Source organism: Drosophila albomicans, chromosome 3 (genome assembly GCF_009650485.2).
Source record: "Drosophila albomicans strain 15112-1751.03 chromosome 3, ASM965048v2, whole genome shotgun sequence".
NCBI classification, from domain to species: Eukaryota; Metazoa; Arthropoda; class Insecta; order Diptera; family Drosophilidae; genus Drosophila; species Drosophila albomicans.
Genome location: NC_047629.2, coordinates 44,984,361 through 45,003,190, shown reverse-complemented (window position 1 = coordinate 45,003,190; position 18,830 = coordinate 44,984,361). Strand labels below are relative to the sequence as shown.

The following is an 18,830-nucleotide window of genomic DNA, read 5'->3' as shown; positions in this document are numbered from 1 at the left end:
AATTAAAATAAATATTGACACTTTTTCAATTTCTTTTCATATCATGCTCAAGTAAATTCAAAGCATTTACACTTCTCCTAGTTATTAAGTTTATGAGAGGTTTTTAATAAACTCTTACTACTTTTCAATTGGCAAACTGCAAAAAACAAAAGTTTAATTTGTGGAGTTATTTAAAAACTTCTCACAAACCTAATAACTAGGAGAAGTGTAAATACTTTTAATTTACTTGAGCATGATTTAAAGTGCAGATAAATATGCTCTTTTAATAAGCTGACCTCAATAAAACATGTGCTTCGATTGATTGAGTATTTTAATTAAGACATTTACTCTGTCTCCAGCAATCTTAGATTGCCACAAAGCTTACCTCGACACAATTCAATTTGAAATGGGATTTTAATTTACTTTTGGATAAATAATATAAAACAAATACGAAACCCTCTCTATTTGATTAAATACTTTTGTCTAATTTACTTTGACATATCGCTCGCTTGACTTACTAATTAATATGCATAAATATTTCAGTTGCACACACAAAAACACAAACAAATTTTCTCATTTTCTTTTTCGATTTGCATTTGGACAAACCTCAACCATTAATTGTATTGCACATTTCGGAGCTATGAATATAAATAAAATCAATTCCAATATTATTATTTTAAACATTCAAGCGGCAGCAATGCGGGCGCTAAGCCACCGCAATGTAGGAAAGGGGAATCCTATCGATATATATACGAATATATATGTAGTAAATTGCGACCCGTGGCAAGGGATTTGACTGTGCGTAAATAGTTTTGCATAAATATGAAAATATTTGGCATGCAATGGAATTTACAGTTGATTGAATGCGAAACGGATACCTGAAACGAACCCAACCAAAAACTGTTGTGTGAGCTCAGCTTTGCTAGTATATATATACATACTATATATACACATATATACTGTATATAAGCTAAAGGTTGTTGGCGTTCAGTTAGCGGGCTTAAAGCTAAACAACGAACGAACGCTGCCAAAACAGAGCACAGCTTAAAAACTTGGCCAAACTTGATTCAATATGCCAAACCACGTAAAATCCGAGCGAAACATCAGAACGCAAAAAAAAAACGAATATGATATGCAGCGGCAGGTTCAGCAAGGGGAGAAGGGTGAAAGGGTCGCTCACATTGTAAATATTTTTACCTCTGGTGCAAAAAAAAGAAGAAGAGAAAAGAGATCTGTTCGTTCGTTTTTTCAATGTGCATTCGTTGAAGCATATTAAAATATTTTGCAGGTGGCCGTTCGACGCGCTCTGCATAAAAGTCATAAGGCAAAACATTTTATACTCTCCCGCTCTATTTGTGTACGAGTATGTGTGTGTGTGTGTGGGTGTGTGGGTGTGCCACATTATTGATAGTTTTTTCAGGCGATGGGCTTGACAAAGCAAAAAAAAAAAAGGAGAGAACGTCACGACTTTTGGCCCCCAAGGCTCGAGTTATGGATACGTTCAACGAGGGGTAGAAATATGAGGCGGAGGTGGGGGGTTGACATACTGCATGCATTGCATATTTTATGGCGCGTCAACACGAGACCATGTGTCACATGGCTAAAGGGAGAAACTCGCGAACACCGCGCACCGCACCGCAACGCCACCACCACCCAAAGGACATCGAAGGAGCGATGGGAGACCATTCAAAATGGCCGTTTGTCCGAGGGGATATTGAAAAATCGCACGCCGAAAAGAAAAATAATGGAAAGTTAACTGAAGCGAGTCAAAGATGTGATACGCTCAATGCAGATACACTACACACAACACACACACACACAAAGCTCTGAATTGGCCTATGACACAGTCAGTTAACTGTAATACCTTTGGGTTAAAGTTTAAATCAAGTTAACCGATCAACACGGTCACTTCGTTTGGCATATCGCATCGCAGCTCAAGTTAATAAAGCCATGTCATAAAGTGTGACCATCATCGTCGGAGAGATAAGTGACTAAAGTGACTAGGAAAAGTTAAGTGACCATGGAGTTTGCTTTTCGCGGTAAACCAAAGTCAACATCATGTGTGTGAAAATGCAAATTTTGTTTGGGTAAAATGTAATAACAGTTAACTTTATGCATGTTTATTAAATGAGTAGTCAACAGATATTTCATTTTGAAGAAATTCTTCATCATATTATTCATACGATAAAAACAAATAATAGTGGTACTTTTCTATAAAATGAGTACAAAATATTGACTGATTTTAGTAAAATTTTGAAATTATAGTAAAGCGAGTTATAAGAAATAATGATGATTTTTATGAAGGTAGTTTTTAATAGAATTTATTATTTATATCTGGTAAACAAAGAAATAAATATATTACAGATAATGGCATTGACTTGAAATTTTGCTTAGATGTCACTAACAATCCGGCCAACTTAAGATAAAAGAACTAACTCAAAATTTGAAGTGTAAATTCGAAGTTCACCCTACTTTTTTTCCGCAGTATTTGCTTTGGTGAGCAGCACTTTCAATGAAAAGACAACAAATATTTAATTCAATTTTAAAAAATAATATTTATATAACAAAAAATTACTAAAGACTTGGCATATTTATTGATACTACTTTTCTATAAATTTGACATAAAATATTTACTTATATTGTAAGTTATAAAGAGTTGATAATATATAAAATATTTACTTATATTGTAAGTTATAAAGAATTGATAATATGTGTTATTAAAATTTATTATATTTGATTGGAAAATCATCTTTTTCATTGCCTTCACTTTTACTCTACTAACCTGCAAGCATTTGTTATTCAGTTGACAAAAAATATATGCACAATATTTTTGCAACTGGTTTTCATTCCTAAAAACGATAAGGTTAACTTATAAAAACAATTTAGAAATAACAACAATGTGTTCAACTATCCACATGCGTTTTGATAAAAGTGCCACAAGTGACAGTTTACAAAAAAAAAAAAAAAATTCAAAATAAATATATGTACTAAGTAACAAATATCGCGTGTTGCGTTTTTGTAGATTAAAATGTAATTTTTTTGTGCATTTTTATAAGATATAGCATGAATTATTGTAGAGTATTTAGGAGAGATTTAAGTTTACTTTCGAATGCAATGAATGCAATTTAAACTAATCTGAATTATGTGGTTAAAGTTGCTAGTTGCGAAATAATTGTTGATAATCAAAGTTGCTTTTCCTAACAAAATACACACGATATTCAGCATCAAAACTGGGAAACTGGGAATAATAGAGTGCAGCACATTTAATAAACATCCATATCTTAGGGCTGGTAAGAAAATGTATTAAAAAACATTCATTTAACGTTCATATTCATTTAATAAAATTGTAAGAAGTGTGTTTACTATTATATAAAAAAGGAAAAAATTCTGTAGTGCTTCAAGGACCAATCGTTTTACAATTTGTATTATTTTACTGTAGTTTTTAACCAACTCAAATAAATAAACATATGTGAGTAATAACTGTGGAGGCTAGTCGATAGACCCTATCGGTATCGTTTGGCATTAGGCACGAAGCTATCGGTATCGTCAGTCAGTATAAGATCATCAATCGTCAGAATTTAAACAGCATTCGTGTGAAGTAATTATAAGTCGTCAAAAGAAGAACAGATGCAGCGGCAGTCATTAGTCGTTACGAAATCAGTCGTCACAAGGAGGCAGTATTATTTAAATCAATTAAACTGTACTTTACACATATTATCAATCAAAGGTTATCTGTATAACCTAACATTACATGTATATTCCTACCATTTACGAATTATCTTCGCAAAGATTGAAAATAAAACACACAAACATATAGGTTTTCACTACAGTTACTAACCACATCATAAAATCATGTTACCCCGGGTTGTTTGTTGCAATTAAATATTTTTAATAGCATACTTTTAAGGTGTCGAGCATTTAAACGGCAGAGTGCGATGCGATGCGACGCCTCGTTAGTCTCCTCGACATGAGGAGCATTAATTAAAGCGTTTTATCAGCGCCAAATGTTTGTTTAATTAACTATATAATGACACTTGCCAATCTCTCTCTCGCTCTCACACTCTCTCTCTGTCTTTTGCTCGCTGTGTTTTTCTGTTATTCACTTAATCGCCCATACGCGTTTGTTGATATTTGAAATTTAATTGTTGTGCGAAGATAAACTCAGCCGAGGAAAAGCGAAGCGAAGAGAGAGGAAAGCAGGGAGAAAACGAGGCCCGCAGCGGATTTGTTTTAAAAACCCATTAACGGGTATTACTTGCAAGTAAATAAAGCTTGCTTTTTTTAACCTACACACATGAGTGTGTGCATGTGTATGTACGTATGTGTGTGTGTGGCAGCTCGGCGCTCATTTGTTTGCATTTGTACGAGGTGTTAAATTATCCTGAGGATGCACGTAAAACTGCAAATGCCGACATGAGCTGCTTGTTTGTTGTTTGCTGTAGTTGTTAACGTCGCCGTCGCTGTTGCTGCTTTGTTGCTGCTGCAGTTATTTCCTGAATGTCTTGCAACTTCCCCTTCTCTCCACCCCACCCGTTGCAGTCACCCTCCTCGCCTGTCGCTTGTCGCTTATGCAGCGTATTAAATGAGCTTAGTTTTAGCCTGACTTCCCGCACTTTGCGCACTTTTGGCTTGCACTCTTTCTCTTTTTTTCAGCTACCGCCAGCTGAGTGTCGACTCCATTTTCTCCCCTTCCTCTTCCTTCTTCACTCCACCCTCACCTTGCTTTGTGTGCTGTAATTTCATTAGAGCGCTTTAGGGGCCAGCTTCAACTTGGTGGCACAATCTTCGGTTGGCTTTGCCTTGTTGATATTTGCGTCAGGAAATTAAGCTGCCGGGCTTGAGATAGAGCAGCTCTTGCTTTCTTTCTCACTCGCTCGCTCGCTAATCGAAAAATCCACAATATTTGCTTGTGGCATCAAGACGTCAGAGAGAAAAGATTTGATCTCTTTTGGTGGCACATAAGCAGGTGGCGCCACACAATAACCTGGCCGAAGAAGTTTTCTCGTCACCCCCTAAAAGTTCAACCAACTGATTAGCAGCCAGAGAAAATGTCGTAATTAAGGCGGCCAACAAATTGTTAGCCAAAAACTTGCGTAATTGTCTCGCCTTTTCTCTGTTTTTCTCTTATAACACACACACACTCACAACACGTGTTGCAAATAGGTAGCAAAAACTGTGCCACAACTTTTGGTGCGTCGTCGATTAAACCCGAAAAATGTGCCAACGAGTTGAATAAACGTTTAATTGTCTGGCCATGCAATCGATAGCAAACTATTTGCTAAGCAGAAGAGAACTTAAAGAGCAAAACTTTTTGGCCACAATGCAATTGATGAGCTCTTTGTGAGCGTGAATAAGGCAATTTCAATTTGCAATTAGCCAACTGCAATTTCAAATCAAAAGAAAAACCGTAAGTAATTGCTTGGCAAATTGTAATTTAAACTAATCTGAATTAGCTCGATTTATTTGATGCACTTCAATATACACTCAACTCCCAAACTATTTGTAAGCATTAAACAAAAACATTCTCAAGCCTTGGCATTAAATTAGTTTCAACTTCTTTCTGCAGAGCTGCAATCCATTAAGAGCTTTAGCATTAAGCAATAAATCGAGTGAGCTTAACAACTTTCAGCCAGACTTTTGCATAATTATTAGCTGATGGTGAGGGTTTTTTCTTTGGGCCTCGCCACAAATTAAGTTATTTTGGCCATTAACATGACCCACAATTTGCACTTAATATCAAGTATACGTACGTGTGGCCAACACTAGAAATGGAAACACAATCCTTGGTTGCCTTAACTTATCCTTAAGCCAGTTTCGCTTGTGGCAATCCATACATACATATATCATAAATAACAGCGGCACAGAAAGCAACTCAACTTAACTCAACTCGACGACGCTCGGGACACTAAACAATGTGAAAATTATACAACAAATGGCCATTATATGGCATCGGCGGGGAGCAAAGAAGAAAGAAAAGGGGAACAACGACATCGAGAGACGACTTGGCCGGCAACGAGCTCTGCGTCGAGTCGCGCGGGCAATAAATGAGTTTAAACTAGAAAATTTATTATACGCGGCAAAACTACTTAAGGCTCGACTCTGGCTCAGCTCAGGACACGCAACGACGACGATGTCGTGCGGCAACGAACAACGAACAAGGAACGTCTCGACAATGTCTCCCACAGCGTCGCCTGCTTAGGCCAATATAATCAGACGAGGCGCATGTGTCATGCCCCCTTTCAAGCATCGGGGGGCGGGGCGTGGCGGCCTGCTGCTTGAGTAATTCAATAAAATAACCAATTTGTTGAAAAATAACAACAAACGTCGGCAGCGTCGACGGCGGTGGCAGAAAGTCAACCCCAGGCCAGCTCAACTTGTCACAGAGCACAACAAAAAAAAAAAGGGCGGGGCACCTTGCCCCCATCTTTCTGCGCTGCTTTCTTCGACTAAAGGACTCAGCCCATCTCTCTTGAGTCTGTGTTGGCAATCTGAGAATAGCAGCAGCGACGGCGGCAACATCAGGCAACAACGATAACAGCAGCCAATGCCCCATCACGTGGCAAGTGCGCTAGAGAAAAATATTTTTTATTTATACCACGCAGCCACACACACACACACATTCACATAAACATAACACACACACACACACATAGTGACACACCCATACACTTGCATAGTTACATGCACGTTGACTTTATTGTATAGTCATATTTGCCAGGGGTCGTCTTCTAGCTGTGGCACAGTGGGATAAAAAATTCCATTTTAGTTTTACAGTTATGCTCTTTTTATAAACGCTACCAATAGAGTTCTTAGTTAGGTTTATTGACTACAAGATACAAGTATCTCACAGTTGAGTACACTCTATAGCTTTCTTAGATGTTTAATTAACACTTTGTTTTGTTATATTCTTTTTTTTATATATGTTTATTCATATATAAAATTTCTTGAAGTTCTGATTTGGTATTTTATATTGATCTCAAACATAGTTTTGCAAAGTATACTGCTTTTAAGTATACCAAGTTTAAGGAATTACAGTAATTTATATATTAATGATGAAAAATTATGAACTGATTCTGTTAAACAAATTTGTGGGAAGTTTCTATATAATTCAATTTTCTGATAATGTAACTAAGCTTCTTAATTTCTGGGTAAAATAAATCGTCGTTTGGAATAAACTTATCTTTTTTTATAATATCAATTTACTGTATTATATTAATTAATAATCATAATCTTAATCCAATTATTATAAAAACTCAGCATTCCTATGTTTACTACCATTACTATTCCTATTTCTATTTATATTCCTTAGACTCCTTAGACTATTCTAAATCTAATTTGAATTTGTATTTATTTCTTTTCATATTTCTAATCCTATTCATTTTATTCTTTCTATACTTCATCTTATTCCCTTAACTATTCTAATACCTATTATTCCTAGTTCTATTCTAATTTGCATTAACTTTAATATTCAGATTTAAGTTCATTGAGGTTATACGAAAAATTCTTAAAACTTTTGTGCACTGCCTCTGATTTTTCATCCCACAGTTCCATAAAATGTTGCAGGTTAACTCCATTGACTTGTGAAAAATTGAAAATAAAAATTTTCCGCGACATTATTAAAGTAAACATTGGCGCAAAAGGGTGTGATTATGACGAGCCAAGGAGTTGTGGCAGCTGCCATAAAGGAGGAAGCCCAAAGAGTGGTACAGAGTGGTGAGAGAGGAAACTGAAGCAGCAGCCAAGTCGCGGGACGTTGCCATGGCAAGCATCCAATTGTGGTGGCTGTTTATGGCGTTCACCATGTGTCTGCTGCTGCTGTGAATTGACGTCAGCGCCAAGCAGAAGCGAAGCAATTGCTGATGTTGCTATTGCTTCTGCTGTTTTTGTTGCTGCTGCTGCTCTGCTGTTGAAGGTGGTTGTTGTGGCGCTGGTTTGGCTGCTATTTGGTTCGAGTAGACTCGTCGTCGTTGTTGTTGTGGGTAGGTTGGTTGCCGTTCGCCGTTCGCCTTTCGCCATTTCGCGTTTTAAAAGTTTTTGGGCTCCCAGTGGCGCAATCAGCGCCGTGCGAAACCCAACAAAAGGATGAGCGCAGGTTCTATGGCTGCGCCGCAAAGCATGCTACATTATTCAGTCACTCACACACACACACACACACCAGAGCACACTCCCATACATGGGGCAAATGATAACAAGACTGCTGATGACTTCCTGCTACCATGCTGCATGCTGCCATTCTGCCATGCTGTTGACTTGGCTCCTGCTGCTTGGCTGACTGATGTTATTAGCGTGGAAGGGAGAGCGTTGCATGCGTTTGTGCCTAGCACAAAAGCCAAATCAAAAATTGAAAATAAGGTTAAGTAGCTATTACCCGCATAATGTGGGCGTGGCAATGGCAATGGCAATTTAATAAACGCGCGTCAAGACATCGCTGCGCTGCTGCCTTTTGGGTTCGCGTAATTACCTAGGAAATTCCATTAGAATTTCACGGCGCATTAGATGCCAACATCGGCAGCCAACTTGGCGTGTTAATGCTTTTGGGGCCACTTGTAGTCCGGTACGCGCCAAAAGCCTCTTTCAGAGCTCTTCTTCGCCGTCCTCTTCTCTCCCTTTTTCTACTTGCCTTTTGGGCATAAAAAGTTGTATGCTTTGCAAAAACTTTTGCATACTTTTAGGCGCTGCCTGGCAGCTCAAATTTGCCTCGCTCGCAGGGCAATGCCATTTGTCTGCGCTGCTCAAGCACAAAATTGACTCGCAGCGCAAAGAGAGAGAGGGGGAAGGGAGAGGCAGAGTGAGGAGCAGCAGCTGGCAGCTGGCTGTAGCTTGGCAATCAATCAATTGGCGGGTGGGCCACATCAGGATTTTGGGCTGCAGCTAATTGGGGCACACAAGGCATAGGTGTGCAAAGGGCACTCACAATTAACTGTCCCTCCCACACACAAACACATCCACTCTCCTTCTCTTTCATTCTCTCTCTTTTCTCTTCTCTTTTTCGCATGTGTAGATTGTGTGTCTCGTCGAGTCAACGAGCGCATTTTTCAGTCAGCTAATTGAGTGGCAACTTGGGTGCAATTTGCAGCGTTGCGCGACGCATGCTCATAAATAATTGTTAATTAAGTAGCACCTGCCACACACACACATGGAACGCACTCCATGCAACGCACTCACATACGCATACACCGAGATTGCGGAGAGAAATATAGAGACAGTCATTAACTGTAATGAGATGGAGAGCTATCTCGTAATGTTAATGGAATTTGTTAGCTCTCTCTGTCTCTGACTCTGGCCAAGTTTTGTGTTGCAGTCAACTCTAGAGCACTAATGAAGTCATTGATAAGCGCATAACAACGACACACACACATACGCATACACAGAAGTGCACTGATTAGGTCGATGAGAAGCAAGTCTGTTGCATATTCGACTAGAGACAATGGGAGAGGTAGACACAAGGTAGCTGGAGGGCGACAGAGAAGCCGCTAGCTCAAGCTGGAGACTTCTCGTATTTGCACTTGAAATCTCATTAGAGTTGAAGCACTTGGCCTGACAGCGGCAATACTGGCAACAGATCCTAGGCAAACATCCTTGCAGAGTTACCCGTAGTTTGGCTATAACGACGAAATTTAATTATATAACACAAAGCGCACTCCGGAGCTGAGCTGAGTTCTCTACTTCTCTCGACTCGACTCTCGAGAGCACCGACAACATCAACAAAGCAGCAGCAAATTGAAATTTTTAGCCTTTTGACTTGTAAGTCGTCCCTCCGACCCTTTTCCACATGAACATTTCTATGCGCTGTGCTGTGCTGCAACTGCTTGTGACGCCTTATAACCGCAATTTGCACACGTGCCCTTAATTTCTCCCATGTAAAAGTGAAAAGTGTGAAATAAAAAAAGAAAGTCAAATGGAATACTTCTCTATATATAGTATACTATATATGTATATATGAAAAAAAATGTTATTGAAAAGTTGGTATAGCAACGCTTCCCCCTTGCCACGCCCCCATTGCAAACAGTGCCCCCGCTGTCCAGCTGGTTTTATAATTGCGGTTTTTCAGGAGGCTGCCGCCTGCGGTCATTGCGGCCACCAGCTCACACAAAGCATTCTCTCCAGCCAAAGAATTGCTTTTTGTGCCCATTGGGCAAAAGGGCAGTCGAGGTGTCTGAGCGTGTGTGTGTGTTGGGGGGAGTGAGTGGGTGTGTGTTGGAGTGTGTGTGAAGTAATTGGAATAATGGCGCAATACGACGCTTACATGCTCTGAACACGAGTGTAATATACACTTCCAGCTAAGCCTGCTCTCTCTCTATTCTAGCCAATTTTCAGGCAACAAAGCTTGCCAGCTTGACAACTAAGTCAAAGCTCAACTGTAAGTTGCTTACATATGCAATAAAGTGGGAGGCAGACAGATAGCGAGAGCATTGTAATCTACGTAAGACTACAGATGATTTACAGCTAGGTGCACTCTTCTTTTGACAGAGAGTGAGTAAATAAGAGGGAGACAAAGCAAATGCTGTAAGTTTGACAATATGGCAAGAGTAGAACTATATAATTTTAAATATTAAAAGTTACTTAAATATAAAAGAGAGCAAGCAAGGAAGAAACGGAAACAAGAAGAGAGCCTCTTGGGAATTTCATTATTTTTTCTTTTCTTTGCCTGCACAAATAATATATAACATATATTTAAAAGTTACTTAATTATAAGTGACAAAAAAGTGCATTATAATCTCATCTTTTTTAACCCTTTTGGGACGGAATTTTGTTTTTAAATTCAAGATAATTGCGCCAAAAGTTTTTGTACACCATAAAAGGTGACAACGACAAAATCTCACATATTTCTTTTATTTTTTGACATATAATCCAAATACGTATTTTGAGCAGAACATATTCTCACAATTAGCGCAAATGCTGTAAGCATAACATATTGTGACATACTATACCAGTGTTCCGGAAAGTGTTAAAAATTATAAAAACTAGTCGCACTCATCTTCATCTTCAGTGAATGAGGCGAAGAGGGATAGATAAACAGAAGTTAATACAAATCGTAAAACGCTCCTAAAGAATAATAAAATATATTTATTTATTCTTGCCGAGTGCTTTATCATGGGTAAAAACAGGAAAATTATAATTAAAATACTGCTTCAGAAAAATTCAAAAATTGCATTCATTCATGACAAAAAAATAATTAAATTCATTTTATTAAAGAAAAAGGTACAAGCCAATTGTATTTCTGGAAGAATTTATAAATTGAACGAGTTCAGCTAGGATTTAAAAGTATATGAATAAGACTCCAAAGCGCCATATACAAATTTTGAGAATAACATGCAATGTTCAAACAATTTTATTCGCTCACACAAAGTTATACTGCTCTTATGGTAATCAGCGTCAAATGAATTTAAATTGCGACGATTTAAAATTTGACTAAGCGCATTACCAGTTTTGGCAACTTCAAAGAGCATAGTTTTGCGGTGGCATAGTTATCAAAACTTCATGAGTTGTATGCTAAACGTTCGTTGTCGAAGCTCATTAACAATTTGAAGTGCTGAAAATAAGCATAATTGCGTTTATTTGAAAATGCGAAGATGCCAATGCGAATGTGAGCGTATATAATAAATGCAATTGAAATGATGCCGGAAACTAATTTTCGAAAAGCGGAACAAGATTAGAGAGACAAAAGTTTGGAAGCCGCAAAAGCGAAAGCTCATTAAAATTCAAGAGCTTTGCGCAACTGTTTGGCAAAGTTATAACCCCTTATGTTATAGAGAGAGTATCTACGGCAAAAGGCAGCAAAGAAATGCTGACTTGTTTGCCCGCCAGAAGGTTTTGCAGGTAAGATGTGGATAGCTCTCTAGTAATAGTAGTAGAAAAAAGAAAAACCTAGACGAAGAGACATGACGCTGGCGGTTTCCGGTTGCCTAAAGAGATAGAATAAAGTCCAGAGAGGGGAAAGGAGGAGGGAGGAGAGTTAAAGGCGGTGGCCACTCGACCACAAAAGCATAAGTTGCCAATTAAACTCGGAATGCTTTGCTTGCTTCACTCCGGTTTGCCTGCAGCATGCAACCAGCAGCCAGCCAGCCAGCCAGAGCAAGCAGCATTAATTTCATAACCTGCCTTTTTATGGCCAGTTGCCCAAATTGGGTCAACATTGACAATAGCCACTCGCAGACACAGAGCAGAGCAGAGCAGAGCAAGCAGAAGCAAAAGCAAAAGCTCGAGCTGCAGGAAGAGATGAACGAGCCAAGATAGATGGCAGCTTGCCGGGTGCCACTTGGCACTTGGCTGCGTTCGCAATTCATTTCTGGTGTCGGTTACGCTGCCACTTCCGGTTGCATGGAGTCACTTTCGGGGCGCAATAATTGCATCGTTGCCTTTTGCAATTATGCAAATTTGTCTGAGCTAATTGTCTATGGTTCCTCTTTAGCATTCCTCCAAGCACATTCTTCTTCATTCACTCATTCATTCGAGCGCGTCGCCAACTTACTTGATGCGATTGTAGACCAGCAACTCGGCAATGTCCCGTCCCAAGCCCGAATACGTTGTCTCCACAAACACCAGCACCTTGGGATCGATGCGTAGTCTCGCCTCCGATCGATGATCTGGCGCTGGCGAAGCATCTCTTATATGTTTCCCAGCGGAGTTCATCATGCGGCAGTTGATGATGGGCGCTGGATGAGTGTCACGTTGAATGAGACTGCAAGAAAAAGAAATAACAAGTATTAAAATTTAATTCAAGTAGTTTAGTCCCTTAAGTTTGATGTATAATAAAAGTATACAAATTTAGATAGATGCATTAAAATGATTACTTTAAGGCGTAATTATGTGTTTTATGTTCTTTCTTATTCCATCTCAATTCAAAGTGTTTCGTGCGATAGCTAAACAGCAAAAATTGATTGCAGCTTTGTTTGATTCACAAACGCTAAGAAGTATGCTACACTTTTTAACTGTGTCTTTCATAATGTTAACTTCGTTTCTTTATTGAGAATTAAAGCATCAAAAAAATACTGCAGTTTTATTTGATTTACTTTTTCTTTCGCTCTTAATTTTTAGAGTCAACTTGAACTATATTCTAATGAGAGCAAACCCAACAAGTCCGTTTCTTTTTCTAGTTCACCATTCAAAGTGTAATTGAAAGATTAAGCTGCATAAATGAACTGTTTATTAATCTATAAATGCTATTTTCAAACAGCGCTTCATTTAACTTATTTTTTCTTGTTAATTGAGTGTTAGATAAGAGACCAAAGACTGTGAATAGATTCAATGAATAGCTTTGCCAACAGCGCTCAGTTCAAAGTGCAACTGTAAGAGAAAACTTCATAAATGCTCTGATTATTATTAATTCGCTTTGTTAGCTTCGTTTCTTAATTGACAATGAATTCATATTCAATTCAGATTCACTAAATGTTTAACAGCGCTCACTTCAAAGTGTAAATTAGAGATAAATTTTAATTAAATTTGTTAAATTCGTTTCTTAATTGAACGAAAAATTGAAATCAATGTGCTCTAAATAAATTAATCAATTAAATGAAAGCACACCATTAAGTATATAATTGAAAGATAAATCTGCCCAAAATTATTATTAATTCACACGCCTAACTATGTGTTCAGTCAAAATCAATGTGCTGTGAAAATATTTATCTATTTAATAACAGCTTTCAATTTAAAGTGTTGACTTCACTTGCAGCTGCTTCAAGCCAAGCAAATAAGAAAAAATTCAGTGCTAAGGACAACGCCATGCAGCGCATCAAAGGTCAAAGCTGGTTGCACTAAACATTACTCATAGTAGTTTCAGTTTTTCAGTTTTTTTGCTGCCACGCCATTCATCCGCAATAGTCGTATAAGCAAAATGCAACGCACAGTTTGCGCCACATTGCAATGGCAGTTATAAAGAAAAACCTATTTGAAAAGCATAAGGAAAGACGAGTAGAACTCGGCATTTATTTTTTCCTCCGTTTTTTTGTATTTACTTAGTCGAGCAGCAGCAGTAGCAGCTGCAGTCTGTAGTTTGCAACCCAAATGTGGGGTGTGTGTGTGCACAGAAATAATCTGTGGCAAGTCAGCCAAACAGAAGGAGCCGCAACAACGCAGCAAGGCAACAACGTTGCGTATGCGCAATATGACAAACAAAAGCAAACTGCTGCCAATACAATGGACCCCAACATTGTTATTGTCTTCAGCAGCTGCTGCTGCGTTGTGTTGTTCTGTTTTGTTTTGTTGCAGTCTGTTGTTGCCACATATCTTCATTTGCATTGCGACTCATTAACAAGCCAACAAACAGGACAACAAGGAGCTCAGCTGAAAACTGAGCTGACTCAGAGGGGCTCAGTTGACTTCAGTCGACGAAACTTTTTCTCCCATTATGTTTTCTGCATTCATTGTCCAGCCTCACCTTTGAACTGCGCTCAGCTCTCATCTCTGGTCTTTTTCATTTCATTTGGTGGCAAAGCATTTTATTATATGGGTCTTATGCAATTTTCACATATCCTGACTGCCGCACCTGGGCACCAACAGCAGTCTGCAGCCATAAAGGGCAACAACAAGGACTACAAGGACTCTGACAAAGGCAACATGTGTTAAAGTCCTTTGAGCCCCTTTCAAGCAGAAATCCCCAAAAATTAACAAAAACCTATTAGGCCAAGCCCAAGCACAAATGTACCAAAGTCTTTTGGCCCCTTTCGAGCCTTGCTATGCACATGCAACTACTACGCCTCCTTCCAGTTGCAATGAAAAATGTAAATACTTTTAGCATGCGGCAAGGCAAACTCTGAAAGGACAAGCCAAGTAATGCCCTGGTTGCTGTTACTGCCACATTTCCTCTCTCTCTCTCTCCTGTTGGCAAAACTTTAGTGCTGGCAAAACAAAATATTTAGATAGCAAATACACAAACACATACACACACACACAGCAAAGCCTCTCACACTCACAAATTTATACAGAATGCAATGCAAAAGAGAGCGAGCAAACACTTCGCCCCCGAATATATCAGGCCCAACCAAAAAGTTTTCTTTTTCATATACCCTGTAATCGCACAACATGCAAACTAAACGAACTACAAGACATTTGAAACGCCATAAATCAGGCAAATTCATTTGGCATTCGCCAGCAAGCAACAAAAAAATGAAAACGAGGCCATCAGCTGCCGCTGGGAAATATCTTTAATATATTAAACTTTTTGGCCAAAAAGCTTCCCTTGAGGTAAATGCCACAAGAAATTTGTATACTTAATCAGCGCAAACAACTAACGCAAAATTGTGCCTGCAGTCAACGAGCAGAAACAAGTTAGTTTGCCTAGCAAATGCACAAATAGTTGGCTCAAGGCGGCTTAAAGTATGCAGCACCAAACTGCATACTATGGCTTTCCATATTTCTTAAAGTGCAACGTGATTTCTAAGTAATCTTTTGTTGGAATTTAATTCTTAATTTTACGGAAATATTCTAGTGATTTTTCGGTTACCAAATAATTTATAAATTCGAATTATTTATTAAAGTAGAAATTAAATATTTTATGGATTATTTAAATCTCCAGATTTTTTGGTAATATTTTGCTACAATTTAGTAAATGTTTCTTCTGCATTATTTTAATGGGTCTTCAGCTGCAATATATTTTATTCTTTCTAAATATTTCTTAAAATTAAATCTGAATATTTCAATGCTTAATTCTGCTATTCACAACCAATTTTATTTTAGCTTTAAATAGTAAATCCGCCAGCTTTAAGCTCAATGTTCATGTGCTTGCAAAGCTTTCTAATTTTTTGTGCAAGTTCATGAAAGATGATTTGCATTTGGCTAGTCAAACATATGTTAAAAGTATGTTTGCTGCCCAATCAATGTCTTGTTTTACTTTAAACTAAGTTATAGGTAGCAAATGCATGCTAGAGCTTTAAGCTGTTGAAAATTAATGTATATGCTTTTTAATTTAAGAAAAGCTTTGTCAATGGTTGTTGTTGCTTTAAGCTTTTGTGGCACTTCAGTGGAAATGTACTACCAAAGCTTTGTGATTATTAATGATACATAGTTTCGAAAATTCAGAGCATTTACTGTTCGTTATAGCTCCACTTTGAGCAGCTTATACTTTTGAAACACTTTTGTGGTTCTTTCGTGAGTCTGATGAAGAAATTCGGGTTGCAGCACCGTGTTTGCATTTCGTGCAACATTTGCGTGGCATGCAAGAAGGCGAGGCAAGGCAAGGCATCCACAGCAAGCAGAGACCAGCGGAACATCAGGCAGCCCGAAAACAGGGAAAACAAGCAAACAGTTTGAGTCTGAGTCGGCTCACAACCTGTTCTGGCCTGTTTTCAGGCGCTTTTCGCCATTCGCTGATTTATTTGTGCACAGCACAAAATTTCCGTTTCCGTTTCTACAGCCTGGACACAGAGTGCAACGTGCAACGTGCAAAACGAGGCGGCAGCCACAAAACGAGATGGCTGATGGGCGTTGCTTTCGTCTTTTGTGCTGCATAAATTAGGCAACAAAAAGTCAGTTTATGCATTTGCGACGTGTTATTTATGCGGGCGTGCAACAAACTTGGCAAGCGGCGGCACGTAAATGTTGCACTCTCTGCTCTACTGTGTTGAGCTGTGCTGAGCTGTGTTGTCGCAGCGGCAATCATCGTGGCCAGAACTTATTAGTCAACTTGAAGACACAATACTCTCTCTCGCTCTTTCTCTCTCTGCTGGCTGCTTTTTATTGAAAATCGTGCGCGCACACACAAAAGCACACACTCACACACTCATCACGCTGTGGGGACTCGCAATTCAGTGGAATTTTATGTGCCAGGCTTTAAGGCCAGAGCCACGCCTGCGAGCGTAATAGAAAACCCGCAAACGTCTCGCCTAACGTTGAGGGGCGGCACGCTCAAACAATAAATCGTATGTAAAAATTTGTAATAAATTTGCAAAGTAGCAAATGCAGCAGCAGCAGAAGCAGAAGCAGTGGAAACAGCAGCCGAAGCTGCCGCGCGGCCAACGGAGCGCATACGTAATGCAGCTGGGATAACGTAGCATAATAAAAAGGCGAATCTAGCGCAAAGATGTGAGCTTTACATACCCATACAAATGATATATATGTATATGCTGGATATATGCATACATATAAAACTATTCTCCATTCCCAAAAAATAAAAACTGAACTAAAGCGCAGAAAAAGCAAAAAGCAGCTCAAGCTCCAAATGCGAAAAGAAAACGAATCGCAATGCAATACAAAACGTACAAAAAAAAAAAAGAAATGATAAAAGCAACCATTTGGATATGCTGAGAAGCGCCGAGAGAGCCGATGATTCAATAACCGCTGAAAGTTTTGGTTACACTGGCAAGCCAGGATGAAGCGAAGCTGTAAAAGCTGCTTGTAATACGATAAAGTTCGATGATTATATAAGAATTGAAAGCAAAGGATTTGCTGTTAGTTCCCCCAATAGCAGCAGGAGCTTAGCAAAAGCCTTTTTGCTATGCTTCTAATTATTTACGCTGCTGGAGAGTATTGATATAAGTAAAGAAAAATGGTGGAAGCTGAGAGCAGGCTTAAAGGGATCCATCACATTTTTGGTACTATATGAAAAACCACTTTTTTTTGCTTAGGAATTCAACATATTCAAAATATTTTGCAAGACAAACTTAACTACGAAATTCACTAGAGTGTCTTCACAGAAAGTGTTAAATATATTCACGCTATTGATAGTAGTAAAGAAAAATTTTCAAAATACAGAGCAGGCTTATAGGAATCTATTACATTTTTGGTAAGAATTTATCGTTGCCATATATTAAATTAAAATCTTAACTATCACAAACTCAACAATGTAATAGAAGCCCTTAACACAAAAAGTTAAATTATTTACGCTGCAGGAGATTGCTGTTCGCAATGGTAAATGTTGGAAGTAAAAGTCTGAGGATTTTAAATTTCCAACTTAAAAATGAAATACATAAAAATGTATGTTAAGTCTTTAAAAAAAGGTTTGAAATGTTTTTACACTTTCAACTAGCACTTTTAATAAACAGCAAGGAAAATGGCAATTAAACTAGTAGAAAGTAGACAAAAAATAATTGGGAGAATACAAGAATGATCAAGAAATGTATTAAGAAAGTATTAATAAAGAACAATGTAATACAAAGCGTTTGAAATAGCAAGCCTAACCATCAAATGAAAATTCAATTTAATTCTTTTAACTCTCTCTCTCTCTCTTTAAATGAAAGCGCAAACAAAAAAAAATTTAATAAGCTGCAAGGAAATACCAATTAAACGCAGTTCATTATAGAGAAGCTCAACTGTAGCCTGTAGTCTGCTTATTCGCATAAATTTCATTGGCTGTGCAAGTCATTCGCACTTCAATATCACAACCAGCGTTGCTCACACCCCCACTTTCTCACTTCCGTGTTTCTTTCCACTTTGCATACAATGAAAAGAAATTGCTACGAATTACATGCGATGAGAATCGCAAAGAGAGAACGTGCGCAGCTGAGACATTTCACAAAAAAGCGGCAAAGCGACGCGTCGAGGGGTCGAGTCAAGCCCATTTGAGTTGAGCTGCGGCTTAAACAGAAAATTCCCAAAACGATTGTGGTGCCGGGTTCTGCCAATTTTTTAAGCGTTCGACAGCAAGTGGAAAACGAGATGAAAACAGAGAAATGGCGCAAAAAAAAAAAAAAAGAAAAAAACAGCACAGAACAAAAAAGAGAAAAGTTAATTAAATAAATCAAGCAAGCCAAGTTCAATTGGATTGCAACGGAAATGAGTGGTAAAATGCCGAAAGAGGCGAGAGACACACAAGCCCTAGCCGAAGCCGTGCCGCAATGCTGCAACACACACACACACACACACACAGACACAGTTCGCCAAATGAACTGTGAACGCGAAAGTGGAGAAATGGCCGA

General features: G+C 38.5%; 1 protein-coding gene across 3 annotated transcripts in view; it reads right to left on the bottom strand.

Moving 5' to 3' along the window:
- Nucleotides 1–18,830, bottom strand: part of LOC117569580 (bifunctional heparan sulfate N-deacetylase/N-sulfotransferase) — a 76,447-nt gene that overhangs the window by 10,667 nt on the left and 46,950 nt on the right. For all 3 annotated transcript variants that reach the window (XM_034250802.2, XM_052006158.1, XM_034250804.2), the window contains one exon: nt 12,452–12,661. In XM_034250802.2, coding sequence (XP_034106693.1) covers nt 12,452–12,661 — 210 coding nt within the window. The remainder of the gene's footprint in view (nt 1–12,451; nt 12,662–18,830) is intronic.